Below are 22904 nucleotides of genomic sequence, written 5' to 3' on the forward strand. Positions count from 1 at the left end.
GACGTGTCACATTTTCCGGGCGGTGAGGACTTCCCATGAGTGTGGAGGTGGTGAAAGCGAGCTGAAGGCCACATTTCCTCGATTCATTCTGCATCACGCTGGAAAACCAAGAAGCACATTTCTGATTCTCATCCCGCAGAATTTGTACAAACATCACCTGAATGTTGTCTTTATCAGAGAAATCTATGCGCTGCATTCTGACGTCTCAACTTGTGTAACGGCACCAGTAGATATGAAATGGAGCAGTCTTTTGCTTTTATCTGCAGACGGAGTCAAAGCTGGCTCTCGTGGGCCCCCCTGCTGTGATCCCTCAGTCATATCTAAGGCGGTGTAATGGTTATGTTAGAACAGTGAAGTGATGGATCAAGCAAATGCAATCTATATCAAGAAAGTGGATTGAACTGGAATCGGTGTGTCAGCCGAGTTCTGAAGTGTGCCACTGTTCTGGGAGAAGAAATGGTGTCGTTGTTCATGGCAGGTGTGACAGTACCTGTTATTAACTCAGTACTGCTTTTAGCTCAGGGGTTATTATGACTAGTCGCTCATGTTAATGAAGCACTGATGAACTGAGAGCTGGACTGGTACTGGATAAATACGCTTTATTAAACTAAGTGTGGATAGCTTTCCAGTTATTGTATTTGTGCATAACAATACTATAATAATTAAGGTCTTTATTTTAAACATAAACGGAAAACAAAAAAAATACCAAAGTGAAGTCATACAAAATTATAGCAGAGAAGTAATAGTGAAATCTGTCTTCATTGAACATGCTCAAAAAGGAGTAACCAAAGAAAAGCACATCTTGTCTTACAGCTACAGTGTGATATACATTTTACATTTTACATAGAACGAGACAGAAATACACATATAACGCATATATTTCGTTTTCAGACGTTTGAAACCAGATATATGTGTTATATGTTTGTAGGTATGTCCATGTGACTGTCTACTATGCAGTGTATATATATATATATATATATATATATATTTAAATTTGTGATGAAAAAACATTATCCGTACAGAATTTTGAAAAAGAAATCATCAATATTACTTTATTACTAAATGAAATAAAAATAGAGCACTGTGAATATTTTCCTGATGCACTCTCAGTATGTGTCCTCATCTAATACACAACTAATGTGCAGCTATTGTGCCAACTTCAAATTTATTTAGTTACTTTGTTCGCAGTGATTTCTTCAAATCTTTTCCATTTTTCATAGTTCATATGCGACTTTTATGGCCTCAATTCTACTTGAACATAACAGGAAGATGTGAATTAGCTTTGCACAATGAGAACTATGGACTCCAAATCGATGAAGATATAAAAGAGCACTGCTATTGACTGCACACTTGGTTTCAGACGCTGTCTCGGGTTTACGTGTTGGAATTTGAATCAGCCAGCTGCTCGGTTTCCACTATTACTCTTTCTGCTGATAGTTAAGTCAAATGGCTTTGCTTCTCTCCACAGAGATTTAACTGAATGAACTGTTTATCCGTCCACATGGAACCTGCTTAGCTGTGTAGTTCCTCCAATGTGGTGGCTCTCAGGGTCTCGGCTGCTGGCTGGCAGGGCTGTAAAGACTTCAGGCAGGACTCTGAGAAACACACAACGCCTGATCTATTGATCTCGTCCCTCCAGGAAGTAATTTGTTGGACTCGTGTTAGTTTCACCCATATTAAGCCACAATCTGTCCGCCTCAGTGGAACCATTTCTCAGTTTGAGTGAATTTTTGGTCGTAGTGACTGATCATGCAGTTAATAAACTGATTGGACTGTTGCTGACCTGTGCTCTCCGCTGTTCTTGCACGACTTCGGCAAAAAATATGTCGTGTTGATCCATTTTTACCATTTTTTTTAATACTGCATATCCTTTACCCAACCCCCGGCTCACACGGTGCCTGAGGCCAAACAGAAAACAAAACAACCCGACACACTCACATTCACACATTTATTTTTTGTTTTTGCACAAGGAAACCACAATAGATGTATGCATGTGTGTAATGTTAAAAACATGAAAATGCTGTGCACATCCCAGAACTCGATCTAAGCACATCCATGCTCTGAAAGTGAACCTACTACAATCAGCCTGCAGCCCCACATGTAATGCAAGGATTTCAAATGTTTATTTCTCTTGCAGATTTTGTTGAAACGCATACAATTTGCCATGAGGCGAGACGCCTTATAGCATTTTAAATACGCCTGGAAACATTTCTCCTTCACACGGTTACTTTATCACGAACATACCTCCCACATGTTTGGTTTTGAAAGCCGAGTAATTCAGTGTCAGCGGAGATTGCTTTGTTATTTCCTTTGCCCGTGTGTTATTCCACTTTGGTCCTCTGTTAAGAGCATTATATCGGCACAATGGAGTCAGTGTGTTTGGGGCCTCCATCTAAATGTGTTTAGTGTCTGTGATTGCCTCATATACATCTTTGAGGACTGCCTTGACTGACGAAAAGCAGGAAAGAGGAACTTGGTAGACGTTTGTTGACGACTTGGTACTTTGTGTGACAATCCGAGAGAAACTTATTCTAAGGTGTGGAACTAGAGAGCAGACATTTTGAAGAATGACAAACTGTTCATCTTGTTAAGAAGCTGAGAGGATAAAACCGCGATGATCAAAAATGTACGAATCTAAGAGTTTTCTGAGCATGTTGACTACGGGCGGAACATTGGAGAGTGAAGTGAAAAGAGTGGATCCTTGATGGGGGAATTACAAAAAGACAGGCAAGAGAAAGACGCCAGCTTGGCGGTACGACTTGCAAAGTTGTCTTCAATGGAGAGACCGTTCTCTTTTGAGCCCAGCAGATGGGAGTTTGGACAGATTAGGAGAGATGGAGTGAGAATTGAGAGTCCTAGAAACCTTGAGTTTGGAAAGTGAAATTAGGGTGTTTGGGCACATTTCAATGAAGAAACAATGACGACACGAGAAAGTGTAGTCATAAATACAATGCAGCTGTTTGAAAGATGGAGGAGAGGAAAACCAAAGTGATCAATAAAGTGGTCAGAAACTATTGCAAGTGAAGAACATCACAAGATTGAAATTGCAATAAAGACCCAAAGGAGAAGTTGTTGAAAAGAAGTTAATTGATCATACTCTGGCGAAAACTCGTGGACTCCTGGATTTTTAGCCCTTTGTGTACTATTGAGTTGATACAGATTATAGTTCTTCCTCAACAAAGTGAGAACCACTAATCGTAATATTAAAACCCTTCAAACGTCTGCTGAAAGCTACTTTCAATTCAGAGTGGGATTGTTTTTAATTTCCCATGACTGAGACACAGCTTCACACTTCCTTTGTCTCTGGGTGGTAGAGACAACCTTCACAGTCAGACAGTTTCAGATTCTCTTGTAAAGCTTGAGAGAAAACCCAGTCTCACTTGTAATCATATCAATTAGACCACGTCACGCTTTGCATTTTCTGGATACCACTTGCGTCCGATTTCCGTATTAGATTTAGATTTGATAATTGCCAGATGTGTGGTCATGCGTGAGTAAATACCGATTTCCTTCAGGCGTGGCTGAAGTAATTAGGACGAGGTAGGCAGCCGAACACACAGTCTGAGGCCGGGCTGGCCCTGGGGGGGTACCGGAAGGGGCGAGGCGAGAAGGACATCGGGGATATCTGGGGGATCGGGCAGTGAGATGATGAGTGAAGTCCAATATTTGAAGCGTGCAGTGTGACGTGAGGGGGAGAGTCACAGAAATGAAAGAGGAACGGGAGAGAGAAAAGTGGCTTCAGTGCATGCTAATAAAGTTATCATATCCACTTCCTGATGGCCGACCGCTGTGTGTAACTGATAGTCATGCTGGTGGTGAGGGAGAGCCGGGCAAGTGACGCGCAAAAGATTGACAATTGCTCTATGTTCGTTCAGTGGGAATCCAATTTTGGCCCGAGTATATCTTCCCAAAGAGGAATTAATTTATGTCTGTGCACAAGTTTTATTGTTTACAAAGTGTAGAATGTGAGGTTTTTCCGTCCTAACCAAATGCAATGCTGGTGTGTCGCTTTCTTTTTAGAGCCGCATGGGATACGATTTAATCTTTCTCTGTTTATGTTTTTGGATAACACGGTTCGTTTCATACGTAAGTGGCCTGTAAAACAATGGCATCAAACAAACATGCTCATGCAGCTTTTGACTCTAAAGAGAGAATTTGTGTTATTGTTAGATTTTAATAGGGTAAACCTGTACTCAATTTTTATTGGAAGTTTTAGATTAGACAACTTTTTTAGACACGTGAAGATAATGTTGTTGTGCTCGAGACCACATTTTTGAGATCTCGGTCTTGACACAGTCTCAGCTCTGTCCGTCCATCCGTCCATCCATCTATCCGTCCATTCATCCACACAGTCATTTATAGGTGATCTTAACAGAGAGAAACCCAACAACTCCACTCTTCCAAATGCCTAAATGCCATAAGCGAGACATTTTTTTTCTCAAAGCAAGTCTTGATACGTTGCCCGATCAAAGCCTTTTTTCTGACAGGCAATATCCACTGCGTGCCAGACTGGTCAGGTGACATTGCCTCTCCCATGGTCTTCTCTTGCGCATCAGCCCTTCTGCTCTTGTCTTCCTGCTTAGTCAAGGTCTGGATCTCTTCCAGTTCGCTCTCTCTCTCTCTCTCGCTCTCTCTCTCTCTCTCTCTCTCTCTCTCTCTCTCTCTCGTCTTTACCTCAATTGGCTCATCACACTCTTCTTTTTTTTCTTCCAATTATGACCTCTTCTTGTGTATGAGCCTCTGTGGATAGATACAGAGACGTCACCCTAAATAACCTGTGGGATGACTTTGTATTCCCATATTTTATTGGCAAAGAGCAGCTAAATCAATGGCAGCCAGTGACCTCTAGTACAGCCTCAAGGAGCGGGAGCTCTCCTGGGACTCTTGAAGGAGGTGTTTTCTATATTAACAGTTGTGGGGTTTTTTTGTTTTCCTTCACACAAGTACATTTTCTTGAAGAAAAGCTGGCAGGTTTGATAGCTTATTAGCTTATATCAGTTTGACAATTTAATTATGCTGTTGGTAGACCTTTTTTTTAAAAAATTTTTTACCAGAATATAACAGTACACTATATACAGAACACATACTATATATCATATTGCCACAATAAACCTGTATCTATCCTCACTGGTATATGGACATGTTTGTCTGGCCCCATGAGATATGAGAATTGATGTGGGCCTTTCGAGGAAACGTGACTTCATAGAAAGCCGATTTGTGCTGTAAGTGTTGTGTGCTGGAGGCTGAGTGTCTCCTCATAGTCACATATCTATAGCTCAAGCAGATCACCAGGAGTCTGAACAGCTGAATATGCATCTGTTCAGATGTTGACAACAAACACCAGTAAATCTCAGACAAGATCACTTAAGCCTATGAGGTTTCGGCTCTGTTGGCATATTGTCTGTTCGTTCCATTTTCTACATTTTAAAACAAGTCTTTTTGTGGTAGCTTTTGTAATTTTCCTTGTGGAGAATCTTATCGGCAACAACCCATTCATGGTCTTGAGTCAGGGGTATTTGCATGAACCTTTTGAAAGTCTAAACATTTTGTTTCACATTAACATTGATGGCTACAAACAAAGCAACATTTACAAAGTATGTACGTTATTTATGTAAGTAGAAACAAATTAATTTCCTTGGTTGAAAAGAAAAGTGCAGGTTCTGAGATGTATTCACCTATATTTTTTGTACTTTTAAAGTCATTTTAACTGTTAGTAATATTGTAATACTTTATTAAATTAGATACAGCAGCTTATTCTTATTTAGCAACAACACAGAGCATGATTCAACTTCTGTTGTAGTTAGATACAGATTATTCTAGATATTATATATACAGTTCATGCCCCGTGGGGACTAAATGCCATTATGAATTAAATTAAAAATAATATATTTTCTCACTCGTTTTCTCTTAAATTCATCAGCTGCTGCAGCTGGGCTGCAAATATACTATATTGTAAATGTGTTGTAATTGTGACATGAACCTTATACATCTCGCAATCGATTGATTCAACGGCAAAATTGTATGTTTCCTTGGATACCGACGTATGTGGTTAATCAGATGTACTCTACTGTCCGAAATGTCCCCTTAGGGAGACAAAGTCATGAACATAATATACTCACATATATATTCACTTATCCCACACAACATTATTGCATATCACGTGATCACATATAACATAGTGTGTATAAGCGTTGTTATCTGCTGTCACTCAGAATTCTAATCCGTAAAAGTATGTGGGATGAAATTCATCCTCCAGAGGACGTATCTCACCCACTGGGATGATCTTGCAGTGCAAACCTACATGGATCACTGGGCTGTTTTGATCCTTTCTCTTCAACTCTAAGGCCCCGTCTGCACGACAATGTTTTCACGTGAAAGTGGAAAACTTTCCACTTGCAAGGCAACGGATCGCAGGGTGGAACATTTCAAAAATGCTCCATCTGTCTTCCTTTAAACGGGGAAAACGCAACTTTTCTGAACTGCTGTATCTGTGCACCACGGCCATAGTAAATAGTGCTTCTGCACATGTGAGTAACTGGACAATAACAACAACGAAATGAAAATGCAAAAACAATAAGTTTTTACTTCAGGCATTGATGTGTAAACGGGGTCTTAATCTTCTGCACAGAAAAATAATGAGCGTTTTTCTTTTTTTTATTAACGTAAAGAAAAAGTATCGAATTGGACAAAGAAAAGTCATCAGAAAAATGAATGAAGTACAGATACCTGAAGAACAGTGCAGATTGAAGAAATGTAATGATTAAGGTCAAAGTTTGTCTCAGTACTGTGGGCACACTTTAAGTCACACTTCCTTCCCCATCTTTTCATGACACTTGTCAAACTGTCTCACTCCTTCAACTTCAAAACAATTTTTTTCTTTGTCCCCCCCCCCCCCCCCCCGACTTTCCCACTTTCAGTTTGGCGAGTTTGTTTCAGTTTGGAGGACGGCAGGCAGCATCAGTGAGGGTATCATGGCTGTCATTGTCCCTGGAGGGAGTCATTGAGAGCTTCCAAGGACACGGGTGTCTCTTGGCTGCCTGACAGCTTGTCAATTACCGTGACCAAACGAAACTGCCTGGGGCATGCAGATATCTCTCCCAGCAGCAGATCTGCACAGATATGGAGTGCGTGGCTCAGTTGCTCACCCACCTGTTGGCCTGCTAATGGATCACTTGTGCAGCCACCTGAACTCTGCATCTCCTTATCTTGTTCTCACACGTACCGCCATAGAGACGCTCCCCTGCTCATGCAACCAAGTCCAAGTCGCAGAGCACTGAAATCAATGCAAAACTGAAACAAATGATAAACTACAGCTCACTGTGGTTTCATGTCAAAGAAAATATGATTACAAGTCAAACAACTTATGTTTATAAAACAGGGTCATGTTATTTAAAGCACCACATTACCATAGAAAGTGAAAGTGTCAGACATGGTTGCTTTTCTCTGTTCTGTCCATGAACAATGAAATGTACGATCATGCTCTGTGCATAGTCGATCCGGCCGCTTACTGTATGCTTTTTTTTATTTTTTTGCTTTTTCATGATGGTGAAGGACAGAAAGGTATAAAGGTCCTTTGTCTCTTCCACCAGCTTGTGTCACATTGTAAGCAACACACTTGAGGGGATGGAATCGAAATCTGTTGGTCCAGGAATGTGATACAGTACAGACATGGGCAGAATTCCAATGTATTCACATGTTTTTGCCATTCCCAGAGATCTGTCCGTCTTTCTCCACAGCTCATAGTTGTTTACTTCTTCCGTTCAACTCCTGTCTGGGCATCTGTGTGTGCCATTTCCTCTAGAAAATGCATTCATGACAATCACCACTTGGCAGTCATGTGTGAAAAAGCACAGCACTTCCTTTTGTTTACCTCTTCTCTGCAAAAAAATCTATTAAGAGTTTGATGTCTTTGGATACTGGGTAGACAGTTTTTCTAGTTTGGCTTCATATAATGAAGCAATTTACAACCCTCATTTATGGACCTTCTGTTAGTCTGTTAGTTAAATTATCAACAAGAGCGGCTAAGCAATAATTACAACTTTTAGATAGCGGCATTTTCAGTGACTCTAATGACCACGAAATTGCTCATTTAACAAGTTGTACTTCTCTTTTAGTTTTTTCTTTTTTAATCTATCTTTGAAGCTCTGGTGTGCACGTCGGTTAAATGCATTGTCAACAGAGGAATGCTATTCCTGAATTCCTCGCCCTACACTTGGAAGAAACACTTCGGCTTGGTCCCTGCTTGTCCATTGACATGCTGAGCGCTGTCAGAATTGCTATGAGCGCATGGGGCCGGGCAGGAATGTCCCCCTGAACAATTACCTGATTAGCTTTCTGAGCACACACTGCATAGCCAAGACTAGCCAGCTATAACACACACACACACACACACACACACACACACACACACACACACACACACACACACACACACACACACACACACACACACACACACACACACACACACACACACACACACACACACACACACACACACACACACAGGCCGTCTGCCAGTGTCCCTTCCCACTAACTGGAACACACAGATATGCAGATGCATGAGCATGTACACAAGGACAAATGCACATATGGCTGCGCAATTTGTATTGGTTATACTTATAGTGAGCATATATATTACTGGTCTCTCTCGCTCTCGCTCTCGCTCTCTCTCTCTCTCTCTCTCTCTCTCACATATTTTATCCATACGTTGCTGCCAATTCACTGCAGTCCACTAATGGCTTTTGTGCCTCACTGCAGTAGTCGTCATGAAGTCACCCTCAGCTGCTCTGATTGGCTCACGCTGGTCAAACAGAGTTCACTGTCGTATCATTGCCTGCCAACACACACACTAAGAATTACACCCAAAACCCAAATTGCATGCACTCTTCACTACACCCATCAGCTGCACAGGAGCAGATGTTTCCTGTAGCTGTAAAGCAACAATTTGGATTTTTACAAGTCTGTAAGAACAAGACTTCTCATACTCAACACTGTATTCATATTAGAAAGCCTTGAAGTCATCTAATGATGCTAATATTTGTATGTGTGGTCATATGTCTCTAAATAGGTGTAGAGATAGGATCAGTTTGAACATGATTGCTATTTTAGTTGAAATTCACACCTTGGTTGTGATGGATCTCTAATTAGCATGCAGAGTGAGGAATGGCCTCCACCCTCAGCACCTGTTACTGCGAGTCCCTACGTGCTTCCCTTCATTTCAGCCCTCCTTCTGAAGTGCTCTTAGTATTTTTGGCTGATTTTCTCAATCAGTCAACTTTATGTGTGTCCTGAGAGATCTCAAGTTTGAGCACTCACGTGTTTGAAAGAACTCCAGTGTTATTCTGACACTATTGTTAGTTTTCCTTGAAATTTGATGTCTTTAAATGGGCTTTATATGCGATTTTATGAATGTTTACCAATAGTTATGAACATCTGCTGCTTATGATACACAAAAGATCTTAATTCTCCAATCAGATATTGTCTGGTTCATAAATTAAATGCAAACACTGTCAGTATCCAGTAAGAGTAGGTCTCAACTCTGAAGTGACCAACATGGACAGAAAAAGATGTGGCATTGCACTATACTGCATATATATGGATGTAGATTATAAAGTTCTGAGCCGATATAAATCATGAATTGTGATGCCTTTCTCAATTCATTAATGTCAAAGTCAGTTTGAACTGCTACATTTTACCTGAGATTGCTTGATAAACATCAGAAATTAATCTGATTAGGACCGAATCCTGAAGACAATATGAATTTTGTGGTCCTAAAAATTATCAGATATGGGTCATATGTGGCCAAAACAGCTGGATTTATGTCCTTTTCCCTGTATGATGTAGACCTCAAGTCTCATTTAACAGCTTTCCATTCAACTTTCCATCAAATTGTCAGGTAATCAGAAGCAGCACACTTGAAGGAAAACTTCAGGCAACAGTAACTGACCAAATTCTGCATCCTTTGTTCACCTGTTCATCCTCGACTCAATAAACTCATCAACTTTGAACATGCTTGCTGACATGATACATTCCTGAAGCTACAGTGAAGACAAGAGGGATTATCCCTTCGTATTGACTACTACTTTTGTCCCACTATCGTCCCTTGTTAGTGGAGGCAACAACAAAACGAGCACTGTAGCACTTGTCGTGATTGATCCGTGTTTCCTACCTCTCAACAGGGTAGATCAACTATCCCGAACCATCTTTGTTGCTCCTTTTGTTGGGCTACTTTGATCTAATGATTCTCTGCTTTACTCTGCTCCTGTAGGAGTTGATGACCAAATTGATAACTGAGACTCCAGACCATCCAATCCCTTTTCTCATTGATCACCTGCAGACCAAGCAAGACAGCCCTGGAAAGTTGCACAGAGCTCTCTCTGGCTCCGCAGCATTGTGGGCACAGAGCTCCCCAGGTTGGTGCCCAGACATACAAACACACCATTCCCGTCCAAATGCATTAGAATTTCGAAACGTGTTAAATATTCTATACCAGTGATCCATCAGGGCCACTGTTCTGCATGTTTTACATGCGTTCTAGGATCACTCTTCTCTGCGATATGTGCAGTGTTGTTTAAGCGTGATACATTCAACAAAGAAAACTGCCCTTACACACTGTGATCTGAACATGTATCGTGGCTTTTTCTTTCTCCCGACAGAAAGCAAAAACACCCGAAGGGAGTGCGGCAACTATGAGAAGCCGTGGCAAATTCATCCAAAGAAACCGAAAAAATCAAAGAGCGACCTGGCTGTTTCAAGTATCTCTCCACCTTCACCTGAATCCAAATCCTGTAAGTGCACTTTTGGTTTTATAGTTAGCGAATACCAAAATGATCCCAAGAGTGTGATCATTTTGGTATTCGCTAACTATATTTGTGATCATGATCATGATCATGAAAAAGACACGCTAGAATATGAAGCAGAACAGTTGTGGTACCTGTTGTTGTATTGCTTGCTTCCCACAATTACATGCCTCATTGACTTCAATGTTTCATATTTAATTCCATATAATTATACCTAATTAAAGTTAGTCACAGGGTACAGTCCCATGTCCTCCCTTCCAGCCTCCCAGAGCAAATGACTTCATTTCAAAGTGCCACTTTTTAGACAATTGCTTCTGCGCTGCTACACACTTTTAAGATTAATAGTTCACAAACTTCGTCTTTCCTCCAATCATAGATGCAGATCATTTCCTGATGGCGACTTCTTTTTAGTTTTGGAATGAATTACTGTAACTATGCAATGTTAGAATGAAGGATAGCACTCGAGACAGTAAGGATTGGTCAAATGGGGAGCACGCAGAGCCATAGACCACTTCAATAATTTAACATTGTGCTCCATCAACTGCCAGACCGAGTCTATTTTGGGTTGAAGCACCGCTCGCGACCAAGTGGAAGCGGGTGTTGCATGATGAGCGGATGAAAAAAAAAAAAAAAAAAAGCAAGTAAGTCAGAGAACAGGAGAAGCGCGTCGAGGTGCGCTCAAGATCGGCTCTTTAACATCATCGCCGCTGCCCCTTCAGAGTAAGAAGCCTTCAAAGCGAGATTTAAAGTCAGATCACATTAAAAATACATGCGCAGGTGTTTTTTCCATGCAGAGCTCATGAAAAATTGAAAGCAAAATAGGTGACTCACATCATTATTGTACAATGCAGCAAAACAACACGAACTGTGTCAGAAACACACCAAAGGTCCTCTTGGATCAAAACAAACCCTTTTGCAAAGACATTACGGCTTCATCCGTGTGTAAAAGGGTTAATGGACTTTGGCCTTCCTCTTACTTGAGTGATGGTTTAATGGGCAAATCCTCAGGGAATTGAATCCTTAACCCTCAACCTAAGCTATTAAGATATAACTCAAGCCTTTTCCGCAGCAGCACAACGCAGAGCCGAGCAGCGGACAAAAAAGAAGCGCTCTGCGCCAGAAGTAATGAGAATTTTCTTTCCTTTTTTCTTTTCCGCCAGTCGGTTGGGGAAGACATTTCACTCTGTGTTTACGGGTTGTTACAATGCCAAGCAGCTTAGTCTGGGTAAACGAGGGTAGAGGAAGGCAGATTGTTGCAGCAGCGCTGTCAAATGTTCACTGTTGAGCTTCTTTAACATGTTGGTGATGCTCACTTTTTTTTCCAACTGTCGGCAGAAAGCTTGAAATTTACTGGGGAATCTTTTGCATTATTTCCAGTTTTTAGTGTCTGTTCAAAAAAAAAAATGAAGACAGCCACTGCATTAATTTGGTATCTGTCATCATAACCCTCTGGTTTTCATGCTGTTGTAGCATATGAACATTAGAGATGGATGAACTACACACGCCTCCTCTCCTATAATAGAGCATGGCTTTTTGCTGGGATAATTAATGTTTGAATTAACTATCGAATAGAAGCTAAAGGAGACTCTGAGAGGACTCGGGCTGTCAGTGGAGAATGTAGGTCATTTCCTGCTCCTGTTCGAGTTATTTTGTTAATCAAAGAGACTGACAGACACTGTCCCCTGGCCTCTGGCCAGTGAGCTCTGTGCTTTTGGAAGCGACACGATGACTTTTCCATTTCACTTCATCCTGCAGTAATTCACAAAGTCGTGTTGGGGCAAATAGTGCTGCGGTGTTACCAGTTTACATCCGTTTAATGGCACATACTGTTTGTTTTTTTATTGTGGGGGGGGGGTTGTGTGTCATCGTGTTCAAAGGTCTAACATGAGACTGAATCTCTGTGATTTCCAGTGCCGCGATCAATCGAGTACCCGTCCTGGGACTGGAGGGAGAGCCGGGATTTCGATGAGCTCAACCACATTTTACAGGAGAGCAAGAAGCTTGGCAAGGCCCTGGAGAGCCTGTCGCGCAGTGAGTGTCTGCGGCGCACTACGCTGCATGTTCACGTCACACTGAGCACTGCTTATTACATCTCAACATAGAGTGCAGATCTTTCTGTAAATGTCAGGAAAAGTGCTGAGAAGACGCCGGATGGACCGGCTAATCTCACTAAGCTCGCAAGCCGTCTAAGCTGGGATTTCTTCAATGGCACGACGTGTTTCAATGTGCTTTTCACTATTTTCCTCTTTCTGCAGGCATCGCCATCTCTGATGAGCTGGACCAGGTAGATATCAACTTGCCTATAATCGTTAATATATTGATCTAGATATCGTGACTTGGCAGGCGTGTGGAACGAGAGCGTCGTCTCTCGTCAGTCTGCAGGATTCCTTGTGTTACATCAAATAAAAGCCAGGTTTCATAACTTTCGCTAGTTTGACAGAGAGGCATTGCTCTCTTTTTTCTTTCTGATGATGAACTGCCGTCTCACGGGAACAATGTGTGAGAGCGATACTTCAGCAGGCATGTCCTCCCTCTCCCTCGCTGCATCTTGCTCGCAAAGCTTTGTCTGAGCTCCGTCTTTGTCCTTGCCTGGCCCCAATTCTCTCCCTGCACAATAGTGCAGTGGCTGCCCAGGCTGGAGATCCACAGATCGATTTGGAAATGATGGGTCTGGATGAGAAATGAAGCATATGTTTTGACAGAGACTTTACTTTTTGCTCAGTGCAGCAGTACATGTCCAGCATCGTTGGCATGCCGCCCGGAGATATTCCTGCATTTCTGCAGACCTGGACAGGGAATGAATACTAAACACCTGATATGATCGTGCCGAAACAATACAGTTTGATACCTCCCGAAGAAAGATATGGAAACTAGATTCTTCTTTCATACTGATCGTTGTGTAGGTTTGTGATTTGGGGGAGTTTTCGGCAGAATGCTTTCTGTCAGAAACTCCACCATCTGAAGAAATCATTCATGTCGTAATGTGTTGAAAACCTTTAGGCAGGTGTGGGTGAAAATGCCACTTTCCATCAAGTAATACAATAAGTAAGGCTTGAAATTTATCTTGCAACAGAGGATACGACCACAAACATAGTTTAGTGTAAACAAAAGTGTATCCTGGAATTGAGATCTTCCCTCAAGCAATTTAAACATTATTAGGGCCGTATAATGTAATCTTCACTGTTAAAATAAATGGGGACCCAGCACTTGTATTTTAAGAAAATACATATTCATTTTGAACATCAATAGAATAAAAGACAGATATTGATGATGATGATTCCACTTTTTCACCCTGTTCCCTTAGCAAACAAAAGGTTTGAGGAAGTAAAACAAACAGCATTCAACATCAAAATTGATCAAAACAAACCAATTGAAGCCTCATCAGTAAAATCTTTTCTTCATCTGTCATCCCTGACACCCTCCACTTCAACCCTGTATCTCCCAAAAACCAAGTCTTTATATTGTCATTTAGGATTTCTTTACATTTGAACAACTTCCTCATTCATATTGTTTCACAACCTACGCTTTATATTTGTCCGGATTATGATCATTTTAGAGTTCGATTTCCCTCTCGGTTGAGAAAACCCTCCAGTATAAAAAAAAACATTCATATGGTTTTCCGGTGGAAGGTTTTCACTTCACTTGAACATGATTTGTAGAGTTTGTACACACCGATACGCAAACGATACCGAGATTTTTTTTCACTCTGTTAATTTACTTTCTATTTTGTTCCTTGAAAAATAGGCTGTAAAACACTTGGTATTTTGACCTTGAATATGCAGCATCCTTTAAAAAAAACAAACCACGAGTTGGAAGAACTCGGTGTTGTGTCGCCACCTTGCTGTACATTTATCCTGAAGAGTTTCTTTATGAAATGTTGCTCGCCGTGTCAAGATAGAAGACTCCACTCATCTCTTCCTCTCCTGTTTCCATTATCTGTGCCTTTCTGTTTCTCTCAGCGTCTTATTTCTTGTTGTCTTAGAACTTAGGGGGGTATAACTCAGTCCTGCGCCCCCGGGTGGTGGGGGAGTGGATCGGCCGGGCGGAGCACGACGCCGACCCCCTGGCTGCTGAGATGCTGCACCCCCCGACCCCCCGGGACAAAACCAAAGTGTGCTGGAGTGCAGACGGCAGCCCTGCAGGAAGGTGAGCGCCTGGCGTTTATGCATCCGCGTCATAATATATGTATAAATAAACGCTTGTGCCTGCGAGTGACTTCTTGTGAATCATTTAATGCGGCAAAGTTTGAAACTTCAAAAACTTCGCCCAGCTATTGTTGGCTCTTTAAAAAATGAGGAGGTAGACTCCTCGACTGCGGCTGCCGGAGGAAGGCCCATCTGAATGAATTTGATAATCCCATTTCAAAGGCGCGATCAAACATGCTTGCCACGATACGGCTTCAACCCAGTTTCAAATTAAAGCTAACCTCATTTCTGTGTGCTCAAGGCCAAAGAATTTTAGCACTTGTTATTTTAAAATGGCCTTTTTTTTTATGACAATCAAACTTTGCCATGAACTGTAAATAATTTCTTGTTGTCAGATTAAAGCTCTTTTATTCACTTTGAAAAAATTATTCAAGTTTTCCTCTGTGCGTATGTGTGTGTGCAGCTGCCTATGTGACTAATTAAAGCAGGGGGGGATATAAAACCATAAATCACACCCAGGACTGAGCTGACATACACACTGTGTTAATCTCATTAGACTACTGTATGGGCGGATTATATGGAGAAATCACTTACAGTAGTTGGGAGCCTGAGCTGTGAGATTGAGGTGTGTGTGGGCTCGCTGGTGAGCTCCGCTGTGTGTGGACGAGGTGTATTGTCATCACCTACGAGTCGTGTGACAAGCTCGCTGTGTGTTCTGGATGGCACAGCATCTCAAAAATAATAAGAGCTTGTTAAATAGGAGAGTACTTAGATTATGGAATTTATCAGTTATATCGGCTGTGTTTACTGGGAACTTGATGTCACTTCGAATTCTGTTTGGCCCCAAAGAAATTCTAAATGTCAAATGTAGTAATTAGAAATGGTGATAAATGTGATGCAAGAGTTCATGATCATTGAGGTCAAGGTCTAAAAAAATAGGTTTCTGATATGAGAGCTGCTGAAACTGACCGCTCTGATCAAGTGGAAAACTGGCAAACACCAGCAGTGCCCTGGCTTAAAACTCCCATCTGAGCCTTTCTAGGTCATCCACTCATGGTTCTCATACACTTTCAGGCTGGAGTTGTCTTTTTTTTTTTTTCCCCCCTCATTTATTCAAGCTTGGAGTCACTTCAGTCCATCGTCCTCTGCTTAGTTTTGTGACTTCGCTGTAAAATGTCCCTCAGTCTGGTCCACCTGTCACAAACGGCCCTGACAGGAGCTGACGACTTGTGCCTACTCAGTGTGACTGACATGCCGAGTCTCCTTGGCAAATGTGCAAAAGAGCACGTGGGAAATCAAGACTCGGCTCCGGCCCGAGAGCAGTTCATTCGGATTGTCCACTGGAATGAGACTTCCTCATCGAATGTCTGTCACTGAGGGGAAATGGTTCTCCCACTTCTTACCTGTCTGTTCCGCTGCCATGCATCTTCTTCACTGCTTCATCCAACTGGGCGCCGTCGCTGCAAGGTTCAAGGTGTTTTATTGTCATATCACCAGTAAAAGCCAGGTTTCACAGTGAATGACATTCTTATTTTGCCATCTACCCTGAAGCCGACCTACATAAATAAGTAAGTATATACACAAAAGAATAAAAATATAAAAATAAAATAAGATAACAGAGCAGTGCAAAAACATTAATAAGAAAGTGAGATGTGCAATGTAAACATGTCAGAAGCTGTTCAGAAGTCGTGTTCTGGCAGTGGTGTTCTGGTGATCTTCTCGGCCGTCTTCACCACTCTCTGCAGGCGACTGCGGTCCGCCACAGTCGTGTTGCCGTACCAGGCTGTGATGCAGCTGGTTAAGGTGCTCTCAACCACACAGCTGTAGAAGTTCCTGAGTATCCTGGGAGACGTGCCGAATTTCTTCAGCCTCCTCAGGAAGTACAGCCGTTGTTGGGCCCTCTTGACCACCTGTGTGGTGTTGAGTGTCCAGGTGAGGTCCTTGCTGATGTGGACACCCAGGTATTTGAAGCTGGCTCACCCGCTCCACCTCAAGCTCCCGGATAGACAGTAGATGGTGAGGTCTCCTCTCCTTCCTCCTGTCCACTATCATCTCCTTTGTCTTGTCTGTGTTAAGGGAGAGGTTGTTGTCCTCACACCAAGCCACTAGACCAGCCACCTCCCTCCTGTAAGCCGTTTCGTCATCCCCTGTGATGCGTCCGATCACAGCGGTGTCATACGCCAACTTCAGGATGATGTTGTCCTTGTGGGAGGCGACACAGTCATGTGTGAGCAAGGTGTAGAGGATGGGGCTGAGGACGCATCCCTGAGGGGTGCCAGTGTTGGTGATGATGCTGGCTGAAGTCCTGTTTCCAATCCTGACAGACTGGGGCCTGCCAGTCAGGAAGTCTAGGAGCCAGTCACAGAGGGAGGGTTGCAGTCCGAGTGTGTGTAGTTTGTGTGTGAGTTTGTGGGGGATGGCCGTGTTAAATGCTGAGCTGTAGTCCACAAACAGTATCCCGATGTAGGAGTCTCTGTTTTCCAGATGAGAGAGGGAATAGTGGAGTACAGCAGTGATGGCATCTGAGGTGGACCTGTTTGGCCGGTCAAGTGTCTCTGGTAGGCTGCTCTGAATGTGGGCCGTCCCAGCTGACGATGGGCGAAGGCAGAATGCACACGCTCACGGTCACACCTGCAAATTTCACTGCCAAATGCATCTTTTTGAATTGGAAAGTGGATAAATCCTTTAAACACATACAGAGCTCAAACCAGGGTTTTTTTTGACGTGAGGCGAGAGTGCTCACCACTACACCACCGAGCGACCCACTTTCCTCTCATATATTTTTCTCTCAGCACCAGCAGATTATGACTACACATTCAAACAGTGAAAGATGGCGATGAACACGTCGCTGTGCGGTTTACACCTGTTTTTACTTTGTGGTAATATTTATTGTCTTTAATGACTGGCTTGTACCTCCCGAGGTTCGCTCCTATGGTGAAACTAAATTGCTGACACTGGGAAAGCTGCCAGCAGGCGCAGTGAGCTGCAGATTTCGATTGGAGATATGAGCCTGTTATTTAATGCAACACATTAAAGTAATAAAAATGTACTCTGTGTAAGATAACCAAGCATACTTTATGGTTTGTTTTTTTGCATGGTTTACTGTCCTCATAATGCATTCTCCACCTGCAGGTTCAACATAATTGTTTGTAATCACCGAGAACCTTTTTCTTCAAAACAAAATTTACATTTAAGCCTTTTTTTCCTCCTATCCAGATCTAAAATGGAAAAAGCGAAACTCGTGAAACTGTGGTTACAGGCCATATACCAGTCAGCTCAACCATCTAAAACAGAAATAAAAAAATAAAATTAAACTGAATGAAATACACTCAATCCTGACACAATTCTACAGCGTTAAAATCTAAATGAATCAAGTCAATTCAGCCGTAAGAGTTTTCAATAAAAGGACAGCTGTTGAAACTATCCTGAGAAAAACTAATCTGAGAAGAAATACATTCAACTTAATTGAATCTGTTAAAACAACAATCTATGATCTGATCGACATCCCAAGTGTTTTTGCTTCGAAGTGATAAATCGCTGTGTTAAATTGCAGCCTGTCGTTGTTTTATGGATAGGAAATAAAACTCAAACCTGATGGAAATTTGACCTAAAAATGTAGGACTAGACTTATAATGTCCTTGATTCCACTTCATTTCTGAATGTTTTTAACTTGTACTTTGTGAAAACTGGCAATTATGAAGTTGTGTTTCTCTTTTGCACCCGTCACACTGCTGAAGCTGCAGTTGAGTAGCTTCGTGGTGAAGAAACTGAGGTGGAAGAAAACAATGTCAAAACAATGAGGGGCATTATCAGACTGATATAAGTCCTCCATGCCTTCATTCTTATCACTTTTCGGTGCCCTCTCCCCCTATATGACCTCCTGATACCCCCATGCCTCCATCTAACAATTCTCTGGATCGCCTCCTCTAATAAACCACCTCACCCTTATTAGCACAAATAACACACTGAGCGTATGAAGTAGTATCAGTCATCTTCTGACCCCTTCTTATTAGCTGTAAATTGAAGTCATTAAACTTAGATTAGAATCAAATTAATACTCTTCCGCACTGAAATCCCCCCCTGCTGCCTGCAGAATAGGAGAATTAATTTAGCCAATATCAGGGAAATGCAGAGCGGACGTTCATAACTGTGCCTATATACGCTGACTATATGAAAATGGAGACATCAGTGTGAGGCAGAGATAAACGAGTCTCACCTGAGAAATAGTCAAAGCTTTTTGGAAGATAAACATTTCCTGGTTTTAATCAAAAGCAGACAACTGTGAGGCCATATCATGTTGCCGCAACTACATTCATTGGTGTTTCATAAATATATACGAAGCAATGCTTATAAATGATCACAGGTGTGATTTGTCATTATGACCTCATAGAATGTATAGTAGGGTATAAGATTAATGTAAATTTAAAGCAAACAAAACAGGACTGATTTCCACAGTGACATAAGAACTGGTTTAATTAGGATTGTATAAATATTGTGGCTGAATAATTACATCCATGCAGATTTTTGACAAAACAGTGCAAAGATGGAGCCCGTGATTAACTTCTACTGGGTTTGGTTGTAGACTTAGACTCTGCTGCTGATTAAAATCTATCACGGTTCATTTGAACACCTACATGCTTTCAACCCAACATCCTCTCAACTGCTAATGGTTTGTGGTTCGTGTGCAGAGTCGACGCTCTGCTGCTCACCTCAGAGCAATTATCCCGTCTTATCTTCTGCCGGCCAAACATTTAGAGCAAGGTATACCACACCTGCACGACTCCTGACATGACTGTTGGACGTTTTGTCCCTTACAACCGTGAAGCGACTGCCAAGCGCAGCCGGTGATGAAGAGCGTTTGTCACAGTGCATCTGCAAACCTCAGAAGTGAGTAAACCTGCCTGGAAAGGGAGACATGCAAGACAGACAGGAAGTAATCCAATACAAACACTTTTTTTTTGTTTTCTTTAGGTTTTAGTACTCAAGAGTTTTTAATGACTTTGTTTTAACAACACCAAGTTGTTTGTGGAAAGTAAATTGTGAAGAAAAAGTGAACATTCGGTTTCTGACACAAGGGGGGAAAAAACATAGTGACTCATCTGTTTCACTCAATTCCTAATTTTTTCAGTTTTCACTTGTCTTTGCGTCTAATGAAATAAAATAAATAAATAAAAGTAGGTCACATATAAGTGACCTCAATATTGATTTTTGGTTTTGTATTTTGTTTCTGCTGAGAAAGTGATTTAATTTGTGACTTAAATTGTGATACAGAATCAATCATGATCGGTTGGTGGTGTTGCTGAACATCTTGAATCCATGCTGAAGATGTTTTACAAAAAAAAAATCATAACGTATGTTTTCTGTGTGTGTGTGTGTGTGCATGCATGTAGATTTCAAAACGTGCAAGCTGTTGCTAAAGTTGATTCAGTACAGTACTTCCAATTAGTTTATAATATAATAGTTTTAATATTTAGTAATATTTTTACACAAACATGTGTACTTTTACTGACACAGGGGTAAATCCAAATATTTATTCATACTATATTATTGCATTTTTACTTAAATGTATTGTTTGTTTGATGGCTTTTTGCTTTGTGGTGTACGATTCAATACAAATAGTCAAACAAAAGTCGTTCCAGAGTTGATGATTCCTTAAAGATGTATTGTGTATGTGAAGTTGAAAATTAATTCTTAATTTTTATTTTTGTATTTGATTGTGTATCAGAATCTGTACTTTTTACACTTAAGTAAAGTGGTTGAAGTGATTTCTTTTTTCTTTTTTAACATAAATGTCAGTACTTCTACTAATAGTCACTATTAATGGTGAAGCTGATGAATCCATGCTTTGCTACAGCATTATTGGGTGTATTTGTGGGTGACAATCACGTGTGTGCAAACATCTACCTGCACTTGACTTAACGTGATTTTAGAAGCTGTACTTGTCTACTTTTACTCAATTAAAGGAAGTAAGTCAATATTACTGATTATATATCAATAGTGCCTGAGAAAGCAGGAATTCTGAAATATTCTCCATTTAATTTGTTCATTTACCAGAAACTCAACTGTGAAAGGTGAACATGTCACATCTTTAACACAATGACGCCACAGACACACACACACACACACACACACACACACACACACACACACACACACACACACACACACACACACACACACACACACACACACACACACACACACACACACACGCACACGTTTCATTGTAATAAGATGCTCCTATGTACTGAAAGGTGATTCATTTTGCTGTCTGCTCTTTGGTTTTCTGTCATTCATCTTTTGTATTTCTCCCTCAGTCTGAAAATGGAAACAAAGAGCAAAGGTCTGAAGGAGCAGCAGCAGCATCACAAGAAGCTCCTGGCGGCCATGTTGTCCCAGGACTCCTTCGATTCGCTCCACAATAGTCCCGCCCCCTCCGTCGTGGAAGAGGAGATTGAGGACGAGGACGACGCCATGGAGCTTCTGGGTAATACCTCAAACCTCTGCAACTTAGTTTTTCTATGCAGATGCAGGCCATTAAGTCCTGCTAATCAATGTTTATATAAAATGCCATTAATTACAGAGCTCCTACCGCAGCTCACCTGCCAGACTCTGTATCAGCAAATCCTCCTGCTGTGTGAGAGTTCTCGTTCAGGGCAGGAACAGCATGTGAGTCTATATGTGCGAAACGGTGAGCCAGGCGAGCTGACTCATGCCTCTCTCACATGAAGACGAGAAAAGAATCAGAGCTGTCACCTTTAATGTTCAGTGAGTCACACGTTCTGCAGAGGGCACCGGCCATTTCTGCCTCTTTCGTTTCATGATATAATCGATCGGCTCTGATCTGTAGAGTTTCTTTTGCATTTCAATGACTCCTCTTAAGTGGAAGCACAATGGGATTAGTGGCCCTTTAGGATTAAAGTAACGCAATGGATTGTTCTTTTTGCTGGCATTAGCAACCTTATGCCCTAACATAATGTGAAGAAAAAGAAACCCACTAATGCAGTCTGCATATGATCTGGTTTAATCTGTTACAGTGTCAAACTATAATAGTTATAAATATATCCACATCTGAGCATGAGAAACTTGAGAGAAAGTGTGACTCCTTACATTTTAACGCTATAAAATGCAAACTATAAAAAAAAAAGTTAAATCAAATGCTCAGTTCAGAGTTGTGGCTCCGTCTTTTCCTTAACTAAAAAAAATAGTGCTGATGACTTTTGCAGTTGCTGCTTTGGCTGCGTGGATATCACTCACATGGAACAATGTCAGGGTCTGACATTCACTGCGCAACTGCCTGAAAGGAGACGACGCTTAATAAGAATAGAAATGGGTGTGAATGTTTCTAATAGTCAACAAGCACAGTTCCTGGTAGCTCAGCGACGTCAACACAGTCAAAGTAAGGCGATTACATTTTGCAATTTTGCATGACTACAAGCGGGCTAATGGCATTTGTGAAGGGAAGCTAAGGTTTGTTCATTGTTTCTTGTGCATCACTGGTACTGTGCATACATGCGTCAGCCAAAATAACTTCATCTCACTATCAGCTCATGAAAACGCCAGTAATTCTAACAGTATAAGGCAGGGGTGTCAAATATAGGGCTCTTGGGCCAAAACCAGCCTGCAAGAGGCTCCAATCCGGTCAAGCCAGCAGGCAAATTCTGAAAATTCCAAAGAAAATGTTGATTATTTTCAACACATTTCTTAAGCAAACACTGACACCCGAGCTAAGATATCAGCCTGCCATGAAAGAGAGCTACGTCGTTGCTATCAAACTAACATGCATAATGCAACAGCTATAGAGTGGGAGGGGCATTTTACTGTATTTTGCATAATTAAAATTGCCTTCATGTTGAGATTATAGTAATTTTTTATCGTAATTGCTTTTTTTCCTTGAAAATATAGACATTTTCATCAAATGTACTCAAAAACACAACAAACAAGGAGAAACATTAAA

The 22904-nt window shown here is 41.4% G+C and overlaps 1 protein-coding gene across 1 annotated transcript in view; it reads left to right on the forward strand.

Annotated features, from left to right (window-relative positions):
• Positions 1-22904, forward strand: part of cUnh8orf34 (chromosome Un C8orf34 homolog) — a 70615-nt gene that overhangs the window by 5036 nt on the left and 42675 nt on the right. The window contains exons 2-7 of the mRNA XM_080515362.1: positions 10271-10415; positions 10659-10790; positions 12714-12833; positions 13058-13086; positions 14785-14948; positions 21265-21434. Coding sequence (XP_080371488.1) covers positions 10271-10415; positions 10659-10790; positions 12714-12833; positions 13058-13086; positions 14785-14948; positions 21265-21434 — 760 coding nt within the window. The remainder of the gene's footprint in view (positions 1-10270; positions 10416-10658; positions 10791-12713; positions 12834-13057; positions 13087-14784; positions 14949-21264; positions 21435-22904) is intronic.

Source organism: Blennius ocellaris, assembly GCF_963422515.1.
Source record: "Blennius ocellaris genome assembly, chromosome: 19".
NCBI classification, from domain to species: domain Eukaryota; kingdom Metazoa; phylum Chordata; class Actinopteri; order Blenniiformes; family Blenniidae; genus Blennius; species Blennius ocellaris.